Raw genomic sequence first — 21576 nt, 5'->3', positions numbered from 1 at the left:
CTGAAGGGATCATTTTCAGATGCGTGAACAAAGACGGTCTTTATTTGATTGCGCCCCGGAATGTCGCGCTCGGTGAAATGAGCAGAAAGAGCATGTTGGAGTAGATGTTGTTCCTGGGTTGTGCGCATTTAGAGGTTTGATGGATTAAAAGACGGTTCAACAACTGAGTATTTGAATAAGTGCAAGAAATCTGTTTGATCTCCATTTGATACGGTCAAAAATAAGTAAATCGTCTTGAGGCTAAAATGTAAGTGCTCTTTACTTTAAGGGTTTTATATTATGGAAGACCAAAAGATTCATTTTTTTCTTTTTTTAAATAAATGTTTTTATAAACAACCGACAAATGTATAATATGGACATTAAATTTCAAAATAAGGTAATATTATTAGGAAATATGTTCTTACTGTTTAATATCTAATTATTTCATTATAAATATTTCATAACGATTTTAACAATGTCATACTTTCTTAAATGACTTTATTTTCCAAGGTCTTACAATATAAAAACGTCTTTACAAAGTCAATCTTTATTTCATGATGTCGAACGGTCTCATTAGCGGAAATAGAATTATACGCAACTTCCGTTTGGCTCGAAGCACGAGAGTTAAAATAAACAAATAAATGAATAAATAAACAATACAAATAACTACTCTAAAATAAAAGCTCTGGTAATAAATTAAAGCGTTTAATTATGTTTTCGTGTTGTCGAAAATACGCAAGGAGTACCTCCATATTTCTTCTTTCTTTTTCTTCTCTGACTACATTTCCCATGATGAACACAGGAAGTAGCTACGTGTGCTATTTCGGACTGGTCAGGAAGCAACAACAGAGGTGCAGAAACAAGCAATAGTTTCGTGCTTTCTACTGGAAGTACAACAATACAGGTAAATGCCATTCGGAATAAGAAAAGTAAATGTTTATTCTGATTCTAAACATGCTCGGTGAGGTTCAGAGCAAGTTTAATATGAGCTGCACTGAATCTTCCCGTCAATAAACTAGTTAGCAACAAGCTAACTCTGCCAGAATGCACGGCGTCACATAGCAAGGACATTTAGAATAACAGTTTTAATGTTACTATTTCCCAGTAAGAAACTGGCTATTTATCAATATATGAACATGTTTTATTATATTTGAGTCTGTCGCGATGTCGTAGAGCATCCCCTGTTCGTGTACTGTTTATTTTTAGAGTAGCTTGTTGCCATTTGACTAATAGTGATGATAACGCGTTTTATGACGGGTTTCCTGCAGCATGTTGGGTCTCAAATGCATTAAGTTTATGTTCAACACTTTGCTTTTGGTTTGTTTTTCTTGAGTAAAGATTCTGGCATGCTATAATCATTAATCCTTAATATTAAATACTTCCTCGATACATATCGGGTAAAGTATGAACCGTTTTAGAACATTCGATTGATCTTAATCTGTAGATTATGGTTCACAAAATAAAATGTTTAAAAATTGCTCAAATGTAACAAGTTTAGGGGAAAATATCAAAGCGCAAAACTTGTTTGTACCTGTACTCCGTAATACCTTCAAGCATTTGACCTTATAACACAATTAAAAGGGAAGGCTGAATACATTTCTTCTAATTCTGTTTTGTCATAGTATTCACATTTAAAGTATATAAATAATAAGATCTAAAAATGCAAATGTTCACATCAAGGATGCTGCAACCAAGATTACACAGAATAAATCTCAAAATGAGATCAATGCAAAGTTGCCCAAACCTTTTTCTTGCCCTCTGTATTTGGTTTAAGGCGAGTGTAACCGCCATCTTGTCTTTCTTTCATCTCCTTCACCTCCGTTCATTATAGAGACGTAGCATAAATGTTCCTTTTCTCTTCTCCTTCCTCACCTCCAGGACGATGCTGCCGACCACGTCGCCGCGCTGCAACGGCGCCCCCGGTTCTCGGGACGCCGCGCGGCACACGGCGGGCGCGAAGCGCTACAAGTACCTGCGGCGGCTGCTCCACTTCAAACAAATGGACTTTGAGTTCGCGTTGTGGCAAATGCTTTATTTGTTCACGTCGCCTCAGAGAGTCTACCGCAATTTCCACTACAGAAAGCAGACGAAGGACCAGTGGGCCAGGGACGACCCGGCGTTCCTGGTCCTGCTCAGCATCTGGTTGTGTGGTAAGCCCGTTCGCCCACGGTCGAGTCCAGCTAGCTGCAACACGTCTCGAGTCCAGCTAGCGTACGACACGTCTCGAGTCCAGCTAGCGTGCAACACGTCTCGAGTCCAGCTAGCGTACGACACGTCTCGAGTCCAGCTAGCGTGCGACTCGTCTCGAGTCTAGCTAGCGTGCAACACGTCTCGAGTCCAGCTAGCGTGCGACACGTCTCGAGTCCAGCTAGCGTGCGACACGTCTCGAGTCCAGCTAGCTGCAACACGTCTCGAGTCCAGCTAGCGTGCGACACGTCTCGAGTCCAGCTAGCGTGCGACACGTCTCGAGTCCAGCTAGCGTGCAACACGTCTCGAGTCCAGCTAGCGTACGACACGTCTCGAGTCCAGCTAGCGTACGACACGTCTCGAGTCCAGCTAGCGTACGACACGTCTCGAGTCCAGCTAGCTGCAACACGTCTCGAGTCTAGCTAACGTGCAACACGTCTCGAGTCCAGCTAGCTGCAACACGTCTCGAGTCCAGCTAGCTGCAACACGTCTCGAGTCCAGCTAGCGTGCGACTCGTCTCGAGTCCAGCTAGCGTGCGACTCGTCTCGAGTCTAGCTAGCGTGCAACACGTCTCGAGTCCAGCTAGCGTGCGACACGTCTCGAGTCCAGCTAGCGTGCGACACGTCTCGAGTCCAGCTAGCGTGCGACACGTCTCGAGTCCAGCTAGCGCACGACACGTCTCGAGTCCAGCTAGCGCGCGACACGTCTCGAGTCCAGCTAGCTGCAACACGTCTCGAGTCCAGCTAGCGTGCGACACGTCTCGAGTCCAGCTAGCGTGCGACACGTCTCGAGTCCAGCTAGCGTGCGACACGTCTCGAGTCCAGCTAGCGTGCGACACGTCTCGAGTCCAGCTAGCGTACGACACGTCTCGAGTCCAGCTAGCGTGCGACTCGTCTCGAGTCCAGCTAGCGTGCGACACGTCTCGAGTCTAGCTAGCGTACGACACGTCTCGAGTCCAGCTAGCGTGCGACACGTCTTCATTCCCGGACGAACGCTCTCCTCTACAGTCTCCACCGTGGGCTTCGGGCTGGTGCTGGACATGGGCGTCCTGGAGACCCTGAAGCTGTTGCTGTGGGTGGTGTTCGTCGACTGCATCGGCGTCGGCCTTCTTGTGTCGACCCTTATGTGGTGAGCGTCCCCTTCATGCAGATTTATTCCATTAGTTATAATGGAATAAGTGTGCACGTGTGACGCTGTGCGCTTTGGTCGCAGGGTGGTCAGCAACAAGTACCTGCTCAAACAGCCCCGCAGAGACTTTGATGTGGAGTGGGGCTATGCCTTTGATGTGCACCTCAACGCTTTCTACCCCCTCCTAGTCATCCTGCATTTTCTGCAGCTCGTCTTCATCAACCGTGAGTAGAACGCAGTCCTTTATACACAGAGATTGTACAATTACTCTGCAAGGATTAATATATTTATAAATCCTATCCATTCATCATCAACTAAGGCCGTAACTAAATGTGAATATCAGCGCTACGTGTTTGTTTTGTGTGTTTCAGATGTTGTGGTCATAAATGCCAGCTGGTTCCCGGGGTACTTTGTTGGGAACACTCTGTGGCTGGTTGCCATCGGTTACTACCTCTACATCACGTTCTTGGGTTACAATGGTAAGTCCTGCTCAGTACAGAATACTTTTGCGTAACAGCTAAAATACTTCTGGCTCGTAATCTTGATTTTATTACAATCGAGTCACAAGAAATGGCCGACGGTGTGAAAAGGTCTTCTTTCTAACTTCACCCTCGCTAATCTTTGTTACTTCCTGGTCCACAACTGTTCTCTCTCGTTTTCCTCTTTCAATAATTCCTCTAAATAATTCTTCCATATTCCGAGCACACTCTGTCGACATGTTCCCGTCTCTACCGCTCTAAGATGCTGGACATTCTTCAGCCTCCACCACTTTGTCCTCTTCCTCTTCTTCACCACTAGAGTCTTCTTACACACCACCAGCCTATGCTGGCTGGCTACACTCTCTCCTACTACGACCTTACACCTGGTGCTCCTCCCTCCACTCTCGTAGGTCACCCTATGTTCTAGTCTCTTCTGGAAATAAGTATTAACTACTTCCATCTCCATCCTTTTTACAAAGTCCACCACCATCTGTCCTTCTAGGTTCCTGTCCTGAATACCAAACTTGCCCATCACTTCTTCATCTCCTCTGTTTCCTGAACATTCCCATTGAGGTCTGCTCCAATCATGACTCTCTCACTGCTGGGGTGTCCGGCCGTCCCACATTGTGCGGGACTGCACAGAATTTTTATCTCAAATCCGGCATCACGCAAATTGAGGCTGTGTCCCGCATTTTAATCTCACCGCCACATACTTTATTACATTTTTTATTTTTTTTACTTTTTATTTGTATTTTTCAAATGTACAACAATTTAAAGAAACAGAACAACAACAAAATATACATATATGTATACACACACATACATACGCCGCATATCTTATTTTAATACTGAGAATCATAGAGACTTTGCTATTGCTTCGCTGCTCCTCTCCTTTCTCTCTCTCGGTCTCTTTCTCTCCTTCACCCAAGCTGCCGATGGACGGGCGAGGTCGTTTCTGATTGGACGCTCTGTCCTTCCGGTATGATTGACAGCTGCCTGTCATCGTTCACGGCACGCGGTTCTACTTCCCACAACACTGATAAGCCCCGCCTCCAAACAAAGCCGCTAACGGCGCTGGAAATGATCTTTTATCAGAGAAAGACGTGGAACAATCCGCTAAAGAACGCAGCTGCTCCTAAACCTGTGACCGGGAACAAGTTTATTCCTGGTAGAAGCAGCTCAAGGGGATTCGAGTCCGTTCTGGAATCATCCTGCAGCAGCTGGTCTTGTCTGGGGATGGGAGACCTTCTGTTTAAATTAGTTTTTAAATATTTTTTTACGTGTTAAAACAGCACAAGATTACAATAATAACAATTGATAGCCCCATTCTTTGTGGAATGTTTATTTACATGTTTTTTCAAGAGGTTGTATAAAATAAAAGACTTTGAAACAAGTCAAATACGCAGTTCTTTAAACACACAACGTGATTTAACTTAATTACACAAAATGTATCATATGTCTGGAAATAATCACAATTGTTCCCTCTTCTCTCGCTGCTGATGCACTCTTCTTCCTCCTCGTCTTTGTCTTTGAGCCACAGTGAATTCCAGCAGGGACGTGCACGTGACTTCATGACCTAATATTGGTTTGTATTTGCGTTGTGTTTTCTCTGCAGCGCTGCCTTTCCTGACGAATACTGTGGTGCTTCTCTACCCATTTGCTCTGCTCGGGCTCGTCTACTTCCTGTCCATCTCTTTGGGCTGGAACTTCACCCAGGGTCTCTGCTGGTTCTACAAGTACCGAGTCCAGTAGGACCATTTCTTTTGACCGTGAGGTTGAACAGTCGTTTGTTTCCACGCTTACTCTAGAAGGAATCCATGTCCTGCTGTTGCCACTGGGTTCATTTTCTTTTTGAAGATCATGTTGAGCTTCGAAGGCGGTGAACAGTGATGTTTCCAGGCAGGGATAGGCAAGATACAACTTTTATAAAGAGCTTGTTGCTCTTTGTTGTGTGATTTGTAAATAGTATTCTGGTAAGTGGCAATATCTCTAAACAAGTTTCTTTTTTTTTTTTTTTTTTTTGAAGATGTTGCTTGTTTCTTTGAGGTTTCTTTAAAAAAACGACGAATAAAATCCTTCTCATTGAAGAGAAAAAACAGATTGAAGACTGTTGGATTCAAAATAATTTATTATCCTTATCTTTTTTTTTGTTGTGTGTACATTCCAAAGCACTTTCAATAAAATGTTTTCTTAAATTACGTTGTCTTAGTGGAGTAAACCGGGCCTTTCCCTGTTGGAGCGTTTTGTGTGAACTAATATAAATGACATGTAAAAGCCATTACATGAAAGGATTACAGGGAAAATTTAATTTAATGATATAATTTGGACAAGTTTTGTGGGCCGGATTAAAGAGCCCAATGTGCCACATATGGCCCGCGTGCCGTACTTTGCCCATGCCTGCCCTAGGAGCTATGCTGTCGGGGGCAATTTGACCTTACCGGAAGGTTACCGGGACTCCGCCCCTGAGCGAGCGCCTGGTGGCCGGGCCTTCGCGGACCAGGACCCGGATAAGCCGAAGACGACGAGACAAGCTTTGAAGTTCTTATAAAGGTAAAAATGTCTTTGTTGTAAGGCTCAGGATCTACAGAATTTGTTTCAATATTTCTGTAGATACATTCCAAAGTAATATTCTAATTGAAAGCAAAAAAATCGCATTCTCTGTTTGGGACTTTTGGAATTGCGGTCGCATGTTTGGTGCATCGCGCGTCTCGTCTGACGCCATTTATTTAGAATGTTTCAAACAGAAGCATCGCTAAACCAAAAGCTGATCGCCAATTCTTTTTTACACACAAAAACAATTGACATTTTGTGATTTAAATTCCACAAACTTAGTTTATTGAGAAAATAAACAGAATTGTGTTTTCAATTGTCCCTGTAATTTCACCCTAAGAGGCAATAAAAGACCGGTTTATGTCCCTTGGTGGACATTTTACACCGCAGAAGGAAAATGATCATCTCTCATTGATGGGATGTTAAAAGTCCGAGTGGCTTTGAATGTGATTATCTAAGTGATGATGACCTCTGATGATGACCTCTAAATAGTGTCACTTTTTATTTTAGCGCGTTCATCAACATTTGTTTGAACTTCTCCAGGTCGAACTTCTTCAGGATGACTGCCTTGCGTCTCTCGCCCCACAGCCCCATGTGGTCCAGCACCATCATGCCTCGGGTGTAGCTCCCATCCAACTCCACCGACACTGCGACCTGGCGGGGGACGAAAACACCGGCGTGTCTTTCCTTTGACTGTTCTGCTCGCGGTTTTGTTGAAAGTTGAAAAAAAAAAATCATCTGTTGCTGTATTTGTTTTTTCTAACCTGTTCTTTTTCCGTCACCAGAGTGCCATCGATGGCCGCGGCCAACGCGTAGGTGTCGCAGGAGTTGAACCCGGGTCCCGCCACCAGCTCCTTCTGATAGCGCTCGGTCTGGATCATCTACAGGTGACGGGTGGGCAAAAGTCAAGTTCAGAAGTCTGTTCTGGCTCCTTCTCAAAGACCAAAACGTGACTTTGTCGTACTTGTTGTTGGATGACTCTGCATCCCGCAACTCTTGGGTTACGGGACAAGTCGTCAAGGTCGTTCAAGACGAGAGAGGACTTGTTCGACAAGCCAAGACCGAGACTGTCTGCTTCAGGAAGCTGAACTTTGAATATGACTTGTGACAAAGACCGGAACACTTGAAGACGCATGACGAGTCTGCTTTCAAGATGTTGGGTAGTGTGTGTGTGTGTGTGTGTGTGTGTGTGCCAGTTGAACATCGCCCGAACCTGCCTGCGATTCCGTTTGCTTGGTGCAGCGAGAGGGTGAGGTGGGGGGGTGCCGATATTTCTTAGTCTAGTGAAGTCCATTGTTTCGGCCGACGTCTTACCTTCCGGGTGTGGCTGGAAATCTTCGACATGAAGCGAGCCTTGTCGGTGTCTTGGGCGAACCAGGTGTCGCAGAAAGACTGGGGGGAGGCAGAAACCAAGAGAGTTTGTTTGTCTTTCGCCTCATCCGGAACGGGTTCGTTTAGATAGAGCGACCGATGACGGACCCACGGCAGGCTGTTCCTGCAGGTGAACTCCCACGTGGCGATGCACGTGTTGCAGGTGTAGCGCTCCAGCACCATGTAGGCGGCCTCGGGGTCGGCCACAAAGTTGAACTCTCCGCACACTGTGGTGTTGCCCCTGGCTGCAAAGTAAAAGTTAGCCAGAAAAATAAAAGTCGTGCCATTCAAACTATATATATATATATATATATATATAAACATACATTCAGTGTTTCCCCCCATTATGTAGAGCGCCTTCAGCTTTTCGGGGAAGGAAGGCTCCGCTTGCACGGCGAGAGCGAGGTTGGTGAGAGGCGCCGTAGCCACGAGAGTCACCTGCAGACAAAGCAGTGAGCGGCTAAATTCTGGCGTTGCCTTCGGAACAAAGTCAGCGGGAAATCGGAATCGTTTTTTTTATCCGACTTCATATTTTAAGACTTTAAAACTTTAGGACAATAGAAAATCACGTTCCCACACAACGCAGCTGAACGAGGCCAACGTTAGTTTTCGTTTTCTGGTCGCGCAGCCGTGGGAGTCTCAGGTGCAGGGCTCATTTAAATATGATTTGCATATGTAAATGTGGGCGTGGACAGGGCGGGGTTCGCTACTCCAAAACGTGTGCTCGATTCCACGTTGATTGGGGATGTGTGAAGGAAATGTGCCTCGATTTACGCGTACGCACGGTTTTCAAGTCTTGATACATGAGGTCTCCTGGCGACTGGTCCAGGGAGTTACCTGGCGCCAGCATAAATCCATGAACCATATTTTGAGTCAACAATTTTTCAAGACTGACTGGAGCTCAATCGGGTGTCATTATGTTACAACTTTGAACGAAATTGAATGTTCACATGTTACTTTTAACCCTTTAAACCTTCATACAATGCAGAACATTTAACCACATCAAAGCAAAAAAACTTCCACAATTATGACCTCGACCAAGGAGAATACCTTTTCATTGCAAAAGTTAAGAAAATATATTTTGAAGGATATTTTGCAAAATGATATTTTGGGATTTTGGGGCAGGAATTACTCAAGGTGCTGCACACAAATTATTATTATTAATTTAGAGCTAGAGGGAGTGGCCGGGGAGAGGGAAGTCTGGGCTTCCCTGCTTAGGCTGCTGCCCCCGCGACCCGGCCCCGGATAAGCGGAAGAAAATGGATGGATGGAATGGATTTAAAAAAAATTCATAAGCAAGATCAAGCAAAAAAACACAACTGTATTTAGCAGATAGCATTAGCATTCTGTGTGGTTGTGATTTTATGCAGTATCTGGCGTCCACAAAACAATGTCGGCTTCAGACATAACTGGCATAATGTTTTTTACCTGGTCTTATTTGAATAATAATAATGCATTGATTTTGTATCGCGCTTTTCTAGGTGCCTAAGAACACGACAGTGTACACATGTGCCCGAAAACATAACAGCTCTAGAGAAGCTCTGCATGGAAGAGTGAGGTCCAAGTACCAGATACAGTATTTGCTTTTGACCAAATATTTATCTACTGCGCCGTTATGCAAATGAATTCTTTAAAAATCATGCAATGTGGATTTCCTGGATTTTCGGGTCAGTCAATCAGATTCAGTTTGAATCTGAATCTCGATGGCGGCAAAATTCAGCGTGATCCAGATTCAAACTCCGACGGCCACGGCCGTGGCTACCGACCTTTTCTCTGCTGCTCGTCGCCGTAGAGACCGTGGAGTAAAACGCCTGCCGACTCACCTCCCCAGGGTTCTCCTCCACAATCTTGATCATGGCACTAAAAGCCCTTTTCTTCTGCAGCAGTTCTAGTCCCGGAGCATCCGGATCGGGGACGTCTCCGAGTCCGTCCTTTCCGTGGAAACTCCCGGCGTGGCGTCTCTTCCCCTTCAGTGGCCGGTCGCAGCCCCGGTACACCGGGATCTGCGGAGCGTCACGGGTCACCGCGGGCCGCCGCCAATCACTCGCTTACGTTTGGGTGTCGCGCCAACTTACGTCCAGCCTGTCGCACACCTTCAGGACGCGCAGCGTGTTCTTCAGCACGTTCTCCAGGGGCGTGTTGCCGTGGCAGCAGGTGATGCCCAGAATCTCAACATTGGGGTCCGCGAGCGCCACCATGATGGCCTGAGCGTCGTCCACGCCCGTGTCCACGTCAAGGATCAGCTTCTTCTTCATGCTGCGCTCAACAGCGAGAAATCGTTCACGTAGAAAGACGCCCGAAAACGGCGAGTCGTCATTTCACGACGGGTCTGCGAGATATTTGGCATTTAAAGTACTGCGTAGCAGAAAATACTATTCGTTCATCTTCCAAACTACTTTTGTCCGTTAGCGGCTCGCCGGTCGTGCTGGAGCCTGTCCCAGCAGGCGACGGGCGAGAGGCGGGGCACACCCCGGACAAGCCGCCAGTTCATCGCACAAGACAGACCTTATGGATAATTCAGTGTAACCAGGGTGGTGGGAGGAAGCCGGACGCAACAGCGCTGACCACTGCGCCTGCGCCAAGAATTTGAATGTTGGTATTTACTAGGGATGATCCGATCTTGTGATCGGACATCGGGCCCGATCACGAGCTTGCTGGCTCGATCGGAATCGGACGTTGGCTCCTGATCAGGGATCTAACCCACAACCCCTTTACGTGTCGTTATTCTCATTTTGTGCTCTGCCTGTGTTTTTGCGAGGCACACTGGGTTGCTGTGCGTTAAAATGTGCCCCATAAATCGTCTTGCCTTGCCTTGGAATCCGCCCTTTGGCAGTGGATCACAAGTAATTCCTGCTTCTCTTGAAGAGCGCCGTCAACGTTGTCAGTCCAAGAGAATTTGTCATAGTTCATAAAGTTCATATTGTTCATCTTATCAAGAAGAAATAATTTGAATAAGTAGTTCAAGAAGTCGCTTTACAAAGCGTCGCTAACGTGCGTGTGTGTGTGTGCGTGCGTGCGTGCGTGCGTGGAGACGAGAGCTGTACTCTGCAATGCTGCAGGGCTGCATTTCACGAATAGTTAAGTGACAGTACGAATTTCCAAAAACTTGTGAAGCGATAAAAACATTTGAACGTCTGCGGGTGAAAGAAAAGATGCGTCTCAGATGTGAACTGCTCACCTGACGGGTGAATGCCGAGGCCGCTCCTCGCTGTGCCGCTGGAGACGCAGTCGCTGACTGGAAAAACCTTTTGATTTTCTTATATAGTGGAGACAGACGGAGTTACGTAAGCAGCAGCAAAGCGCCGTTAACAGCTTCACTCCCGTTTCCCGTCGGTTGTGTTTTTACTGCAGATCGGCCGTCGTTGGAACGTCAGATCGAAACATCTTTGAGCCGAATGAAACTCCGGAAGCAGAAAATGACTTGAGAGATTCGACCTCAGGCAATTTATGGGCTGAATCAACAATGACGTGGACAATTAACATTTTCCTCAGTAATGAAATAATATGCTTTAAAACAGAAGAGGTGAATTTCCATTTAACCCTTTAAAGCCATGAAGTAATGGAAATGGAAACTTCTGACAAATCTGTCCAAAAGAAGAATTCACTTGAATTGTTATACAAGCGCTCTAATTTATTAAACTTGCTAAATCTGGAGAGGAGAGGTCAGAGGAGATGTGGATGCCCAGGAATTTAATGTTCTCTACACGCCCCACCGCTTCCCCTCGTATGCACAGGGGAGGGATGAAGAGAGCAGGGCTGAGAACGCAGCCCTGGGGCGCCCCTGTAGGCGAACTGCAGGCTGTCCAAACGGGAAGGTCCGGTTTCTCATGTTGGAACATTGCAGCTTGGCTTAACAGTTTTACGCAGACTATCTTTATCTATCTAATCCCTGACGTTTTTTGGGAGTGCACGTGGAAAGCGTTGAGCGCCGACGGGGGGGGGGGGGGAACCACACGGGACGCTTCACTGTGGAAAAACAACATTCTTCGTCTGTTTTGCAGATGAGCTTTGGAGCCAACGACGATTAAACGTGTCTTTGCAATGAACAGACGTATGGCTGACGGCTTGCATGGATTCAATTCAATGCAAAAAATGAAACCGGGGGGGGGGGGGGGGTTCTGTTGGCGGCAAATAGGACTAAAAAGGTTTGCATGCACAAAGTGAAATCTGCGCCAGCTTCAAATTCTTCCTCTCTCTCTCCGTGTTTCATTCTGCAAATGAACGGCGCTATAATAGATCCTTCTTTTTTTTGAAGCTGGCGGGGTTAGGGTGTGGAAATCAGCCTTTGTTCTCACGGGCAGGATCGGCCATCGGAACACGCCCGTATTCACGGCGACGCTCGGGCTCTTGCCTGTTCCATTTGTGCAATACTTGAGAAGACAAGTTCCGATACTTATTCTCTCCGCACAAATGAGAACGTATTGCGTTCTGTGCCATTTGCATGCACAGAAATGGGTCAAAGGGCTTTTGTTTATTTCTTTCAGCACTATTTATGCCAACTTATTTAACGCTCCTCAAGCTGCTACACGAGTTAAGGCCAGACTGGCCAGTCAGGACGAAATAATGAAATAAATGATCCGCTTTTTAATAAAACTTTGAAAGATGAGGTTGATCAATCCTCTATTCTGGATTTCCACCACGATGATCAATTTGGCGATGAGCAGTAAAGATATCCAGTAAGTTGTGTTTTTACTGCAGTTTGGAACGTTTCAACCTTTCTGGTTCTGGTTATCTGGGTCCAACTACCGATACCATCTTGGTAGATTTAAATTGACACAATGCAAAAAAACAACAACAACTTAATTTGCATTTGCGTGTTTATTTTGTCGCCTTCGTCGCCCTACTTCATTGAATTCATGAACATTTGCTTCAACTTCTCCACGTCGACGTTCTTCATGACGAAAGCCTTGTGCTTCTTCTTGAGGAGCTCCATGTAGTCCAGCACCATCATGCCACGCGTGTAGGTCCCTTGCAGCTCCACGGTTACCGCCACCTGGTTGCCGAAACACGAGGTCGGGGGTTAACGCGCTGCACCAGGGGTGCTCGACTTCAGTCGCCAAGAGGGCCACATTTAAACCACAGCAGGTGCAAAGGGCCATATGTGTACTGTTGTATTCGCTGTATTTCACTACTGCAGTTCAATATGCTGTCTTCCTAGTCATTTTTCATGCATTTCAAAACCATCATGGAATATTTAACAAATATTCTGAATTTAAGTAACAGACGTCGTGCAGCAACTGCTCTTCCAAGGATGTATTGGCAAACCGGACTTTTTCCACTGACAAAAAAGCGAGTGGGCGAGAGAGAACCGTTTGAATAGGAGCTTGTTAAGGAGAGCGAGTTGGCACAGACCCCAGACAACTTAAAACCTTGTTAAAGAGAGTGAATGGGCGAGAGAGCACGTTTTTTTTTTACTGCATTCATAACCAGGCATGTCGTGAGCCACAAAATAAGCATCCGCGGGCCAGATGTGGCCCTCGGGCCGCCTGTTGAGTAAGTAGGTGCTCCACTTTGCGTTTTAAAGACATGAAAGAAGCAGATTCTCACCTCGTCACACTCAGTTATGAAGTCATCATCGATGGCAGCAGCCATGGCATAGGTGTCGCAGGAATTGAACCCTTTCCCCTCTGTTATCTCCTTTTGATACTCAGCTGATTGAGCTTTCTGCAGAAACAACACGCATAACTCAGCTTTTGGCAAGCCCTTATATACTAGAAATGCAATGTAAATAAGATAAAAAATATAACATATTAGTAAATCTATACAGTACAACCACATAGTTGGGGAAAGAACTATTAGTATTAGGTAAAGCAATATTTATGTGTATTATGTGGAATTCGTTTTTTGTGGTTTGCACACTTACCTTGAAAGAGAGGCTTGTAATCTTTTTCATGAAGGCAGCTTTCTCCGTGTTTTGGGACAGCCAACGCTCACAGAAAGACTGGGGGAGGAAAACAGAGTGTTCCTTGTAAAAAACCTTGGAATTTCACGCTGGAACCTGAAATTAGTCCCACAACCGTAAAGTAATGCTTTCACAATTGTGGGAAAACAAGTTTCAGTTTCAGCCTCACCCACGGCAGGCTGTTCCTGCAGCTGAACTCCCAGGGGGCGATGTAGGTCGGGCAGGTGTAGCGGTCCAACACAACAAAGGCAGCCTCGGGGTCAGCCACAAAGTTGAACTCTCCGCACACTGTGGTGTTCCCCCTGGCTGCACGCGTGATTGCGTTCAGTAATACTGAATTCACAGTACATATATTTGAAGTGAGCGAGAGAGAGGTGCAACTTGCAGTCGGTGTTGCCGCCCATGATGTAGAGCGCCTTCAACTTCTCGGGGAAGGAAGGATCCAGTTGCACTGCAACAGCCAAGTTAGTCAGAGGGGCTGTGGCCACGAGACTCACCTAAAAATAACAGCAAAAGAGACAACTATAATTGTTTATTGTTCTTTTTAATCCCAACCTAGTGATTGGTGTGTCCACAGATATGCCCCCCCCCCCCCCACACACACACACACACACACACAGCTATAACTATTATCCATTATCTTGTTGAGTACTTAATTTCCAATTACGTCATAGAATTGCGATCTGTTTCTGTTTCCTGTTTCCACCAGGACGTCACGGATCAGTCATTTTCAATTCAATTCAATTCAATTCAGTTTTATTTATAAAGCGCCAGATCACAACATAAAGTCGTCTCAAGGCACTTTACAGGATTAGCAGGGAAACACAGAACCCAACTTGACCCACAAGAGCAACGGAGGCAAGGAAAAACTTCCCTTTAACGGGCAGAAACCTTGGACAGAACCTAGGCTCATGGTGGACGGCCATCTGTCTGACTGGCTGGGTTGAGAGAGAGAGAGAGAGAGAGAGAGAGAGAGAGAGAGAGAGAGAGAGAGAGAATGGCAGGTCGGAGACGAGTCAAGGAGATGGATAGGGAAGTGATAGTGAGACAGAGCAGGAGCAGACAAAAACAAAATGCTAATGCTAGCGATATAAAGCTATAAATGCTAATGCTAGCGACGTGGACTTCAGTGTTGAGGGACACAGGTCCAGGTTCTGCAGCACAACGGACAGAAGGACCTGAAAGAGAGAGAGGGACAAACAGAGGGAGAGAGAGAACAAGACTACGGGGAATAGAGACATATTGCACACATATATTTATAACATAAATAATCAGAAAAAGGGGGAGGAGCTCAGTGTGTCATGATGTTAAGCCACCAATGCTGCCTAATGACAGCAGATTGATTATATTGATTACTGCATCGATTAGTTATAAGCTTTGTTAAAAAGGAAAGTCTTTAATCTACTCTTGAACATAGAGATGGTGTCTGTCTCACGAACCAATCAGGGAGCTGATTCCACAATAAAGGAGCTTGATAACTGAAGCTCCGCCCCCCTGTCTGCTCTTGGAAATGTTCAGAACCACGAGCAGGCCAGCGTTTTGGGACCGCAGGGTCCTAGTGGGGCAATACGGGATAATCATCTCTGTAAGGTAAGGAGGGGCCTGGCCAGTGAGGGCTTTAAAAGTAAGTAGAAGGATTTTATATTCAATCCGTTCCCTAACAGGAAGCCAATGCAGAGACGCCAGAAACAGGGGAAATGTGTTCTCTCAGTCTGGTTCCTGTTAGAACACGAGCTGCTGCATTCTGGATTAGCTGGAGATGTTTAATAGACCTTTTTGGGCAGCCGGACAGTAAGGAGTTGCAGTAGTCCAGTCTGGAAGTCACAAAAGCATGGACTATTTGTTCTGCATCTTTTCGGGTTAGTAGGTGCCTGACCTTTGAAATATTCCGAAGGTGAAAGAACGCAGTCCTTGAAACGTGCTTTATCTGGGACTGAAAGGACAGGTCCTGATCAAAGATTACCCCCAGATTCTTGGCAGTGGTGCTGGTGGACACTGAGACGCCATCTAGTTCAACTACAACACTTGAAGTCTAACCAACTTATCCACTTTGTCTGGCTGAACTGACACGTATAATTGAGTATCGTCCGCATAGCAGTGGAAATGTATGCTATGTTTCTTAATAATGTTACCTAAGGGAAGCATATACAGTGTGAACAGAATAGGTCCAAGCACTGAACCCTGTGGAACTCCATATTTAACTTCAGTGTACGTAGAAGATTCATCATGAACACGTACAAACTGAAATCTATCAGATAAATATGATCTAAACCAGTTCAATGCAGATCCTCTAACACCAACAGATTGTTCCAGCCTCTGTAACAGAATCTGATGATCTATTGTGTCAAAGGCTGCACTGAGATCTAATAAAATAAGCACGGAGACAAGTCCATTATCAGACGCTATTAAAGGTCTTTGGTGACTTTAACTAATGCTGTCTCTGTGCTATGATGAGCTCTGAAACACGACTGGAAAACCTCAAATAACTGATTGTCTTGTAAGAATTCACACAGCTGACTGGAAACTGCTTTCTCTAGAAGCTTTGACAGGAATGGAAGGTTTGAAATTGGCCGATAGTTAGCCGAGACATCAGGATCCAATGTTGGTTTTTTGAGAAGCGGTTTAATGACTGCTGTTTTAAAGACTTGGGTACATAGCCTGTGAGTAGGGATAGATTAATTATATTTAGCAAAGCAATACTGATTGAGGGGAAGACTTCTTTAAGTAGCTTAGTTGGGACCGGGTCTAAAAGACAAGAGCACGGTTTAGATGAGGCAATAGCTGCACTCATTTGCTGCAAGTTAATGGGGGTGAAGCTATCCAAGTAACCATCAAGAGTAACAGTCGTATCTCTACTTCCATTGCCAGGGGGGGGGGGGGTCAATGCCACACGAAGGCAGACGCTGATGAATGACGTCCCTAATCGATTCGATTTTGGTACTGAAGAAGTTCATGAAATCTTCACTACTGAGACCTGTCGGAACAGAAGGGTCAACAGAGCTGGAGCTTTGTGTTAGCCTAGCTACGGTGTCAAAGAGAAACCTTGGATTAGATTTGTTCTCTTCTATTAGAGATGAGTAATATGCTGCTCTAGCTTTGTGTTAGCCTAGCTACGGTATCAGAGAGAAACCTTGGATTAGATTTGTTCTCTTCTATTAGAGATGAGTAATATGCTGCTCTAGCTTTGTGTTAGCCTAGCTACGGTATCAGAGAGAAACCTTGGATTAGATTTGTTCTCTTCTATTAGAGATGAGTAATATGCTGCTCTAGCTTTGTGTTAGCCTAGCTACGGTGTCAGAGAGAAACCTTGGATTAGATTTGTTCTCTTCTATTAGAGATGAGTAATATGCTGCTCTAGCTTTGTGTTAGCCTAGCTACGGTATCAAAGAGAAACCTTGGTTTAGATTTGTTCTCTTCTATTAGATGAGTAATATGCTGCTCTAGCTTTGTGTTAGCCTAGCTACGGTGTCAGAGAGAAACCTTGGATTAGATTTGTTCTCTTCTATTAGAGATGAGTAATATGCTGCTCTAGCTTTGTGTTAGCCTAGCTACGGTGTCAGAGAGAAACCTTGGATTAGATTTGTTCTCTTCTATTAGAGATGAGTAATATGCTGCTCTAGCTTTGTGTTAGCCTAGCTACGGTGTCAGAGAGAAACCTTGGTTTAGATTTGTTCTCTTCTATTAGAGATGAGTAATATGCTGCTCTAGCTTTGTGTTAGCCTAGCTACGGTGTCAGAGAGAAACCTTGGATTAGATTTGTTCTCTTCTATTAGAGATGAGTAATATGCTGCTCTAGCTTTGTGTTAGCCTAGCTACGGTGTCAGAGAGAAACCTTGGATTAGATTTGTTCTCTTCTATTAGAGATGAGTAATATGCTGCTCTAGCTTTGTGTTAGCCTAGCTACGGTGTTAGAGAGAAACCTTGGATTAGATTTGTTCTCTTCTATTAGAGATGAGTAATATGCTGCTCTAGCTTGGTGTTAGCCTAGCTACGGTGTCAGAGAGAAACCTTGGATTAGATTTGTTCTCTTCTATTAGAGATGAGTAATATGCTGCTCTAGCTTTGTGTTAGCCTAGCTACGGTGTCAAAGAGAAACCTTGGATTAGATTTGTTCTCTTCTATTAGAGATGAGTAATATGCTGCTCTAGCTTTGTGTTAGCCTAGCTACGGTGTCAGAGAGAAACCTTGGATTAGATTTGTTCTCTTCTATTAGAGATGAGTAATATGCTGCTCTAGCTTTGTGTTAGCCTAGCTACGGTGTCAGAGAGAAACCTTGGATTAGATTTGTTCTCTTCTATTAGAGATGAGTAATATGCTGCTCTTGCCTTGCGGAGCGTCTTCCTGTTCATTTTCAGGCTGTTTTTCCAGATTAAACAAGACTCCTCCAATTTAGTTGAGCTCCACCTTCTCTCCAGTCTTCGGGATGTTTGTTTTAACAATCTAATCTCAGAATTGAACCACGGAGCTTTCCTTTTTGGCTTTCGTTTTTTAATTCTTAAGGGGGCGATGGAGTCAAGCGTCGTGCGCATCAAGTCCCCAGCACCACCTAAAGATGATCTATGTGGGAGGGGCTAAAGTTACCACACGACTCCTCAGTAATGTTAAGGCTTGATAAAGAGTTTAATGCTGATGGGATCACTTCTTTGAATTTAGCAATAGCACCATCAGACAGACATCTAGTCAAGGCAGTTCTGTTTGATGGAACGTAGTCCAATAATACAAACGTAAAAGTGATGAACTTGTGGTCTGATAAAAAAGGGTTCAGTGGAAATACAATTAATTGATCAATATCAATACCATACGTGAGAACCAGATCCAAGGTGTGATTAAAGCTGTGGGCGGGTTCTTTCTCTCTCTGGGAGGAGCCAATTGAGTCCAGTAATGAGAGGAAGGCAGTAGCAAGGCAGTCGTCACTGAATCTACATGAATGTTAAAATCTCCCACAACAAGTATCTGTTCTGCTTTCAGAACTAAGCTTGTTAAACATTCAGAACATTCTGACATGAAATCAGAGTCTGGGCCTGGAGGGCGGTAAACTATAACAATCAGGACTGGCTGGCTTGATTTCCATGTTGGGAGTGACAGACTAAGAATAAGACTCTCAAAGGAGGTATAGTTTAATTTAGGTTTAGGGTTAATCTGGAGCTCCGAGTTATAGATGGCTCCAACTCCACCTCCTCGGCCGGCGTCTCCAGAAATGTGAGAGTTAACATAACTGGGAGGCGTGGCTTCATTTAAACTGAAATAATCTTCAGGACCCAGCCAGGTTTCTGTCAAACAGAAAATATCTACATGCTGATCTGAGATAAGATCATTTATTAAAAATGCCTTTGATGCCAGAGAGCGAATATTCAGAAGTCCACATTTAATGGTTTTACTATTATTAATTTCTGTGGCGGCAGTTTTTATTTTTATAAGGTTTCCAGGAGTAACACGTCTCCTGTACAATTTAACAACCTTAGGGGGTCGGGGAACAGACACCATCTCTATAGACACCATCTCTATGGGGTTCCGTGTGGGGTTCTGGATGGGGTTCTGGGTGGGTGACTGATCCAGAGGACGCTCAGAGATGGGTGTAGGACTACATCTCTGACTCCTGGTCCCGACTCTGGATTGTCAGGGTTTTGGTTGTCTAACAAACTCGGTCAGATTGCTAGAAATGAGAGCTGCGCCACCAAACGTAGGACGGACACCGTCTCTCCTAATAAGACCAGGTTTTCCCCAGAATGTCTGCCAGTTATCTACGAAGCCCACATTGTTTTCCGGACACCACCTAGAAGGAGACAGATTTTTGTGCGCCGTTGATGTCCCCAACGTTGTCTCTGACAAAAGGCAACAATTAATTCGTGGTCTTCCTCAGCTGCCGATCCGCTTTGCGGGTCATCGGTCTGCTGAAACTGAAATCCCAGGTGGCTCATGTCATTGTCGATGCCATTCTCTCTCTCTCTCTCTCTCTCTCCCTCCTCCTCAACCCAGCCGGTCCAGATGGCCGTCCACTATGAGCCTTGGGTTCTCACCGAGGGTTTCTGCCTGTTAAAGGGAAGTCTCCCCTTGCCTCCGTTGCTCTTGTGGGTCAAGTTGGGTTCTGTCTTTCCCTGCTAATCCTGAAAAAGTGCCTTGAGATAACTTTCTGTTGTGATCTGGCGATGCAGACGTAAAATTGAATTGAATCACCGTGGCAAACGAAAAGGGGCCCAGAGCTGATCCCTGGTGCATCCCACCTCTACTCTACACCCCCTGTTACTCCTACTACTGAAAATGTGCATACAGTCGTCCTTGCGCTGGTCTGACCTCTCCGGGGTTCTGCTTGACAATCTTGATTATGGCCGGCACAGCTTTTTTCCTCTGCAGCAACTCCAGCCCTGGAGCATCTGGATCTGGGACATCGCCCAGTCCATCCTTCCCGTGGTAATCTCCAGCGTGGCGTTTACTAACCAGCAGTGGCCTTTTACAGCCACGGTACACGGGAATCTGTGTAACATAACAAACGGTCACTTGTCTGTGTCGACCCAGACCAAGTATGAACTGACTCGACCCCACAAATCATTGGTCAAGCTCACATCCAGCCTGTTGCACGCTTGCAGGACACGCAGCGTGTTCTTCAGGGCGTTCTCCAAAGGTGTGTTGCCAAAGCAGCAGGTGATCGCCAGAATCTCCACATCGGGGGCTGCGAGGGCCACCATGATGGCCTGCGCATCGTCCACGCCCGTGTCCACATCGATGATGATCTTCTTCTTCATCCTAGACTAGAACACAGACTAGACTAGACTAGACACATCCTAGACACAGCGCTGAAATCTGTTATAAACATTATATATCTTCTAACTTAACGCCGTCGAGCCAAAGTTAACCCACAAAACATTCCAGAACAGTTTAGAACCTCTTGATGATCCAGATTCACCGTGTGGACGGTGTAGATCTAGCGCTGTGCTAGTTTAGTATTGAATGACATCTGTTTTACAGGCGTTTTTTAAAAGCATGCCTCATCCTGTCTGCACAACGGGGAGTTCTAATAATGGGAACAACCAGGAAAAGGAGAATCGGTCGTTAAAAATTCGAAAGCAGTAGAAACGAGCAAAAACTGTTTTTGTTAACTTTGTTATATCGTCTTTAACAACACTTTTACTTGCCTCAAAATCAAATGTCAAGGTAAAACAGTCTGAAGTTATTGAAAGAAACATGGAAAGAACAAACATCCTCACCTTGTGGGCTGGTTCTCGACTCTGCCGTCTGCACCAGCCTGCACTGAAGAGCAGACTATTTAAAGCCTCGGTGAATCAGATCTGGTTACATAAGAGGGGCTAGAAAAAAAGGAAAGGAAAACCTGGGAGGGTCTCTGCAGAAGTCCGGGAAAAAGGCCTTTTTATTTCTCAAAATGTGTCTTTGTTGCAGCAGTTTAGAACTAAAAGCAATTCATTTAGAAGTCACGGGGTTCTCTGTCTCTGACGGATGTTTTGTTCCGGTCACATCATTGCAATGGAAGTCATGTGGTTGAGATGGATGTGTTTTTAGTGTTTTAAAGTATTTTATGCGATTTAACTTGCCGTTTGGGGCTTTTAATATTTCTCAAGCTGTTCTAAGATGGACCTATTTTATGGATTGATTTGATTTGATCGTGCTGAGCATCCTTCTTTCCCAGTTTGTTTGCTGAAGTGGAGCTGTTGCCACAAGGAGACGGCAAATACTTCAGGGAAGTGTTGCTAAAACTAAGACCGTGCCCGACTTGTTGTTGCAATTACCGGGACTGCTGTGTTTTGGCTTTCTCTGGGACTCTTGGTTCACAGACAAGAAACGGGATTCAGACTTTTGCATTATAGACTTTGGGGGCTCCGCTTCGTTTTGGATCGGCAAGCTGGGACAACGGGGACACGTCAATTTCCCCAAATACGCCGAACTTTATCATCACGTGACTCTAAAAAGGCTGAAAAACGTTCATCAGTATGTGTCCTGCCCAACCAGGCAGAAAAAGAAATGTTGCGA

At 45.3% G+C, this 21576-nt stretch overlaps 3 protein-coding genes across 4 annotated transcripts; 1 reads left to right on the top strand and 2 right to left on the bottom strand.

Moving 5' to 3' along the window:
• Positions 1 to 781: 781 nt before the first annotated feature.
• On the top strand, positions 782 to 5788 carry unc50 (unc-50 homolog (C. elegans)). Its single transcript, XM_068756281.1, has 6 exons — positions 782 to 883; positions 1858 to 2129; positions 3174 to 3294; positions 3379 to 3518; positions 3666 to 3773; positions 5389 to 5788. The coding sequence occupies exons 2-6, from the start codon at positions 1862 to 1864 to the stop codon at positions 5523 to 5525; spliced, it is 774 nt and encodes a 257-aa protein (XP_068612382.1). The 5' UTR covers positions 782 to 883; positions 1858 to 1861; the 3' UTR covers positions 5526 to 5788.
• Positions 5789 to 6585: 797 nt separating this feature from the next.
• On the bottom strand, positions 6586 to 10901 carry LOC137911939 (inosine-uridine preferring nucleoside hydrolase-like). Its single transcript, XM_068756280.1, has 8 exons — positions 10873 to 10901; positions 9770 to 9950; positions 9518 to 9697; positions 8021 to 8132; positions 7803 to 7939; positions 7638 to 7715; positions 7088 to 7204; positions 6586 to 6977 (listed from the first exon to the last, which is right to left on the bottom strand). The coding sequence occupies exons 2-8, from the start codon at positions 9947 to 9949 to the stop codon at positions 6825 to 6827; spliced, it is 957 nt and encodes a 318-aa protein (XP_068612381.1). The 5' UTR covers position 9950; positions 10873 to 10901; the 3' UTR covers positions 6586 to 6824.
• A 1592-nt stretch (positions 10902 to 12493) lies between these two features.
• On the bottom strand, positions 12494 to 20829 carry LOC137911961 (nucleoside hydrolase-like). 2 transcript variants are annotated; one of them, XM_068756305.1, is made up of 8 exons: positions 20799 to 20829; positions 20157 to 20342; positions 19888 to 20067; positions 13982 to 14093; positions 13766 to 13902; positions 13558 to 13635; positions 13242 to 13358; positions 12494 to 12687 (listed from the first exon to the last, which is right to left on the bottom strand). In XM_068756305.1, the coding sequence occupies exons 2-8, from the start codon at positions 20334 to 20336 to the stop codon at positions 12535 to 12537; spliced, it is 957 nt and encodes a 318-aa protein (XP_068612406.1). In that variant the 5' UTR covers positions 20337 to 20342; positions 20799 to 20829; the 3' UTR covers positions 12494 to 12534. The 2 variants fall into 2 exon arrangements, with proteins under 2 accessions (XP_068612406.1, XP_068612405.1); XM_068756304.1 differs by having other exon boundaries at positions 13766 to 13898; positions 13978 to 14093; positions 20157 to 20354; positions 20799 to 20813.
• Between the last annotated feature and the right edge of the window lie 747 nt (positions 20830 to 21576).

Source organism: Brachionichthys hirsutus, chromosome 24, assembly GCF_040956055.1.
Source record: "Brachionichthys hirsutus isolate HB-005 chromosome 24, CSIRO-AGI_Bhir_v1, whole genome shotgun sequence".
NCBI lineage: Eukaryota > Metazoa > Chordata > Actinopteri > Lophiiformes > Brachionichthyidae > Brachionichthys > Brachionichthys hirsutus.
The sequence above is the reverse complement of the archived record's forward strand: the minus strand, read 5'-3'. Positions and strand labels throughout refer to the sequence as shown.